The sequence below is a fragment of the Fulmarus glacialis genome, unplaced genomic scaffold (assembly GCF_000690835.1).
Source record: "Fulmarus glacialis isolate BGI_N327 unplaced genomic scaffold, ASM69083v1 scaffold19960, whole genome shotgun sequence".
Lineage (NCBI taxonomy): Eukaryota > Metazoa > Chordata > Aves > Procellariiformes > Procellariidae > Fulmarus > Fulmarus glacialis.
In genome coordinates, this window is record NW_009187439.1 from 39,308 (window position 1) to 45,443 (window position 6,136).

At 38.5% G+C, this 6,136-nt stretch overlaps 1 protein-coding gene across 1 annotated transcript in view; it reads left to right on the forward strand.

The window, feature by feature from the left end:
- The window catches only part of LOC104074859 (protein lin-7 homolog A-like), a 40,125-nt gene extending 34,130 nt beyond the window's left edge, over positions 1–5,995 (forward strand). Inside the window, exons 4-5 of the mRNA XM_009575147.1 lie at positions 15–224; positions 5,783–5,995. Of these exons, the coding sequence (XP_009573442.1) occupies positions 15–224; positions 5,783–5,995 (423 nt within the window). The remainder of the gene's footprint in view (positions 1–14; positions 225–5,782) is intronic.
- The last annotated feature ends 141 nt before the right edge of the window (positions 5,996–6,136 follow it).

Genomic DNA, 6,136 nt, shown 5'->3' on the forward strand with positions numbered 1-6,136 from the left:
TTTTTCTCTTCCAGGCGACAGTTGCTGCTTTTGCTGCAAGCGAAGGCCATTCACACCCGCGAGTGGTGGAGCTGCCAAAGACTGATGAAGGCCTGGGCTTTAATGTCATGGGAGGAAAGGAACAAAATTCACCTATTTATATTTCTCGCATCATTCCTGGAGGAGTGGCAGAAAGGCATGGAGGGCTCAAACGGGGGGACCAGCTGCTTTCGGTTAATGGAGTGGTATGTGGAAATTTGATAGAGCTTTCATTTTCATCTGGATTTTCATTTTTCACAGCTATTCTAATACCGTGATTTAAAATGCAGCCATATGAAACAAAAAGAATTAACTCTGTGAGAGTCCTTCAGCGTGCATTTGTGGTGCAGTGCAGCAAAGCTGCATTGACAACTTTGTGCCACTACAATTTCTGTTGTAATGGAGGATGCTTGAAGAGCTTCATTTTAAATCCACACCACATGCTTAATTTACAGGGAAGCTATGTCTTTCTTAACTGATAATTCTGCAAATTCCTTTTGCAGTAGAAGCGTAATAACAGGCTTTGTCATTCTTGCACTTCATAGCCTCTAAGACACACAGCCCTTTCCAAATACAGTGATGCCTCCGTGGCACTTGTGCAGCCTTGCATTTGAACAGGGCATTTGAACACATAAAATCAAAAGCAATTTGGTAAGCACATTTGGTGGTGATTTGCAATGGAAGGTACGTTCCAGACTTCTTTCAGTGACGTTCATCCAACTGTGATATCTTTGTCAGAAAAATCAGCTGTACAAATGAACACATACAGAGAGCATGTGTTTTCAGTAAAAAGGTACGTTTTTTACATAGTCATTTTTCATGTAAGTCAATACTTCAGGGTGGAGTGTTTTGCAGTAGTTTCACTGTGAATGTCAGTATGGAGGTAAAAATAAAAGGGCTCTTGGAATAAAGAGGAAAAATAAGGCTCTGACTACATGATATGGGTCAAATCCTGCCTTTCATTTTGCTTTTTGTTCCCTTTTACAAGGGAATGTAAAGTACTGAAAGGGTAAGCATACTCATTCATATAACCCTACACTTCTCTTAATGAAAACATAATCCTTTTTCATGCAAAACCTCCATCTAAACCTTGTATTTAGATACACCAAAGGCACGTAGGAGCAATTCCTGAATCTAGTCATAAATATAAGACTTTCCAACTTAAATTTCCTCTCGGAAAGCTCGCAAGCCCATAAAGAATGAAAAAAATGCTGTTTTCTACATGCTTTCATGTTGTCATCTGTTTCTCTCAACAATAGCTATTCCCCTTCTCTTGAAACAAAATATCAGTGCAACACTTCAGACAGACTTTTTACCACTTCTTCTATCAACCATCGTGTTCTCAAAAGAGAAATAATAGGTCTGGAAGCTTACTTGCCTCTGCACACAATGAGAAAGAAAAGATACAAAACAAAAGAAAACCCACTGAAAAGATTATTTAGTCTCAGGGAAAAAGAAATCAACTGAACATTTAATAAGTAAATTGCCTGAACTTCACTGATTAGAAGTAGATCAAATAATTTTGTTGTTGTTCGGCACTTCTTTCAACAGGTGAATAAAGAGACAGATAAAAAGAGTTTATATTCACTAATTGATGGATGGTTCTTGAAAAATCCTGTCACTGTCAACAGCGTCTAGGCAAATACCAGGGAGGACAATGGTGAACCTTTAATTGAATTTGACTGTCGTCAGCTCTATTTCATGATACCCTGTTCAAAAAATTTCATGAATGTGCTCTAGAATATACATTAAGCTAATGTAGCAAAAAACAACAATATAAAATTCCCAATTGCATATAGGCGCATGAGAAAGTTGATTCTGAGATGCAACAGAACTATTTTAGCATTCAGGGTCTAAACAACAGAATTTGAAGTTTGCATTGCAGTTGCATACTTGAAATAATGCCTATGAGCAACTGTTCATACACCAATCCTGGGCTGGATTAAGCCCATACAATATAATTCGTAAAAAGGCAAAAATTATAGAAGTGGTAATTTGTTTGCAGACAGCTTGAGACAGGAGGAAAAAGGTCTAAATTTAACATTGTCACTGGGACTAGTTCACTCTGTGCTTCTCTCAATTTAGCTGGAGAAAAGCAAATAATATACAGTATGTACAATACAACAGACGGCTCAGCAGTGGAACATGAAATGAAAATGAAATATCTGTAACTTGTTTGTGCTTAGAAGTTGGTGGTTATCCAACTTTATAATTATCAACATAAAATTAGAGCTGTGTGTTCAGAATCCAGATTTGTTATCCCAGCATGACTGGGATGACTGTTCCTTGAGCTGTTTTACCAGATGTTAAAAAAAGTGTTTTCTCATTATGCTGGGGATTTTGTTACATACTTTTGTCCTACACCCCCTAAAAGTAAAGGAAATTGAAAGCAGTAAGCCCTGCAGATGGCTCAGCAAAGGCACTTGCTGGTGGCTGTTCATATCTGGCAAAGATTCTGCATTTGTCAGATACCTGGTGTGAGTCAGATACAGAAAGGGATACAAAATAGGTTTATAATGGCTAATTTCTCACCCAAGCATTTGCTTACAGATATCTAATGGAAATATTCTTCTCAGTTTCTCAACTCTTTTTTGTCTGCAAGAGAGTGAGATTTTTTTCTTTTGTATTTATGACAAGTCTGTGAGCCTGGCTATAATAATGGTTGGTGTTTCCGCACGCCGTATCTGCAGTTCTTTCAGGTGTTCTTGTCTCTACAGTATTTTGCATCCCTTTTTTTGATGCAGTCTGCCAATGCAATAAGGGAAATACAGACGTAAGTATATATAAATATATGTTATCAAAAATTACATATTAAATAAAGATATACATTCCGAAACAAATTTATTAAATCCCATGTTTGGTGGGCAGTTCTAAAGTAACATGAGTGTCAGATCCTCACAATGTCCCCAATCAGTGTAATCCCATCAGCAAAATCCCTTGTACAGACATGTTCCGATACGAGCAGGAGTCCTTTGCCAGCACAGCCTCAGAGATTTGCAGAGGCAGAAGAATTCAAACAGAAAAAAAACTTCCTTTGCTGGTATAAGCTCTTTTCCCTACTCGAAGGGGCTCTGCTATTTAAACTGTGCAGCTAACGCTATGCAGGTGAAGCATTTGTAATGCTTTGGAAATACGAGTGCAAGCAGCAATGAAGATGTTAAGAGCAAGTATAGCAATCATGTTAATAGCAGCTGAAAACTGTAGTTGTTAAGACCTGAGTTAGGTACGTTTGGAAAGTAGGATTCATATTTAGCAGTACTATCTTCTACTTTGCCTTTGTTATTTTCCCCCCATTGGTTATGGTTCAGAGCTTTAGGCTTAATTCTCTATCATTACTATTCACGTCAATGGGAGTTTTCCATTGACCTGGATAGCAACAAAGTAAACCCCTTCATTCCTAATTAGAAAATACCGGCTGTAAACTGGAAAAACAAGGCTGGAGGCAAATGTGAAAGAAAACAGGCAGTCATGAATTAAATACAGTTTACTAAGTTGTATGAAGTATTAAACTACACCATCTTATTACTCCCCTACAGAACAGATACAATCACAAATTGCTTAGTGATGTCAATTAGAACCGTCCAACTCTTTGAAAGTAAATGAATATTTTAGCTACTTCATGTAACTTGGGAGCTTACAATTTTTGTTCATAGCCTGTTCCAAGTTCATACTGTTCCACAGCAAAATGGATCACAACAACAATAAGTACACTGCCATTTCCTCTGAATGTCCATGCCACATCATACCACGATTCACAAGCAAAAAGTGAAATATAAAACAATGCCAAATTTTATACAGTTCCTCTTAAGGTGAGAACTGTGTTTACAAAAGCCAGTATCAAAGCCAGTCACAAAGCAATGAGTTATAAAAGATAGCTAGTTACGGTATGTGTTAGTTATGATCGCCTATTCTAACATTGAGCAGTTATAGGGTAGGGGATGAAGGGAAGAGGTTTTAATTTGTATCTATGACTTGTTCATTAAAGCAACTTCACAAAACACCCTGTGCATCTATACCTTTTTATTTTAGCTCTCTTTGGAGCATTAGATACACTCACTGTTTCTTATGCAACAACAATTTCCTCTTTTTCGAATATTTGTAAGGAAACTTTTTTTCTCCAAATTACTTTTGGGTAGCAGTGCTTGTTCAGCAGATTTATCCCAATCACAATTTCTAACAAATCTGGTCATCACAGAGCATGAATTTTCTTGAAGATCTTTGAATAGGAGACCTACTGGAGGAATTTCATTAACATACAGTTCAAAAACATGAAATAATTTATTTCAACAATCAAATGTCTATTTACTTCAAGGTTTTCTCTGTTTCTGGATATTTTACAGGAGAAGAAAGATAAATAGCAAGGCAATAAGCTTGAATTGTCTTGTTTATACTATCTCTGTAGAAGTGTATTGTGTCTGCTTTTTGAAACTTTTAAATCATTATTTCTATCTCATAGTGTGCCACAGCAGAAGTAATTCTTATTCACTGTTCTTGCACAATGCTACTCAGTCAAATAGGAGAGATGAAAATAGAAAGAATTTTCTTCTGACAGTTGCTATAACAATGCTAAGTTATTCTTTTAGCATGAATTGAACTTCAAATATTTTGAATGCTGCTGTTTCTCTTTGGAGGCCTATGGGTACCGTTTCATTTTAAATAGCATGGTATACATAAGAGTTTTAAAACACAGCATGTAGTAAAACTTTATTTTATGTGGGAAGAAAATTACTTGTTTTTTAAATGGTCTAAAATCCATGTGAAGATCTCAGTTGTGCGGTCTTTTTTTTTCTGTGCAGAGATACTTTTGTTTGTTGGAATATATCCTACAACACACATGGGCAATCATACACCATTAGAAAATTTCTCCCTTTCTCTTAAGGTGTGGAACAATCCACATGCCTGAAAAGCACTCTGGTCAGTCCGCTTAATGGTAGAAACTAAATACTCTTTCCACAGCCAAGTCACCTGCCCCTTTTGGAAATTTACTTTTTTCAAACAATGTTAGCATAGAAATCAGAGCTTGAGCCCCTTTGGGAATACTTTCGATTTCACAGCAGGTATCATCTTACTGTAAACCATTTTCCAGAAAGGGAGGGAAAATATATGTTCCTTCAGCAAGAACTTGAAATGTTTCAGTTGTTAGTGTTTGATTGCTTACAACTAACCTCGTAAAGACTAGTTTATTTCCAGTAGAGAACCCATATCACATAAACGTTAAACGTGTGATCAATGCCATTAACTAAGATGCAGCTTGTCCCTGGGAGCAGCAGGCATGCTCCTTCACCTGCAGCTCAGTGGCTGCTGAATCACCACATGTCATTCCCTGCGGGATCCAAACAGGCCAGGGTGTAAGAAAGGAACTGCGATTTCAAACTTGCAATTTCTTCATTTCTTACCAACATTTAAATACTTATTTTTGTACCTTGCAAACAGACTGTGTTTTTACTGTGGGGTTTGGGTTTTTTTAACATTATTTTTGTTTGCATAAAGCTCGTTGAGTATTTCCCCTCCTTTTCACACAGATCAGAAATTAGGTTTGTAATGCAACCTAAAACAGATTTGAGTTATTTAAAATATGAAAATGAATACATTCCCAGCAGTGCATAAATCTTACTTAACTCAACACTGTCCCTTAATGGTCCCTTGAAAAACGTAAGGTGTGGAAACTTCCTAAAACCCCGACAGCCTTTCTGTATGAAAAAGAGGACAGCGCTCTAGATCAAAGCAGCATTTTCATTATTAAATCTCTTCTCTTTGCTCCCAGAGCGTGGAAGGAGAACACCACGAGAAGGCGGTGGAGCTGCTGAAGGCGGCTAAGGACAGCGTCAAGCTGGTGGTACGCTACACTCCCAAGGTGCTGGAGGAGATGGAGGCTCGCTTCGAAAAACTGAGAACAGCCCGGCGCCGGCAACAGCAGCAATTGCTCATTCAGCAGCAGCAACAGCAGCAAACTACACAGCAAAACCATATGTCGTAGGTGAGAGGATTCATTGGTCTTCCCCAAAGCCCACTGACGGCACCCTGCCTGGGCCAGCAGCTCCCGGGGTTCAGGGGTCCGTCAGGGCAGGGCCTGGCACCGGGGCCCGTCCCACCCCCGGCCAGGAGCAGGGCAGCCGGG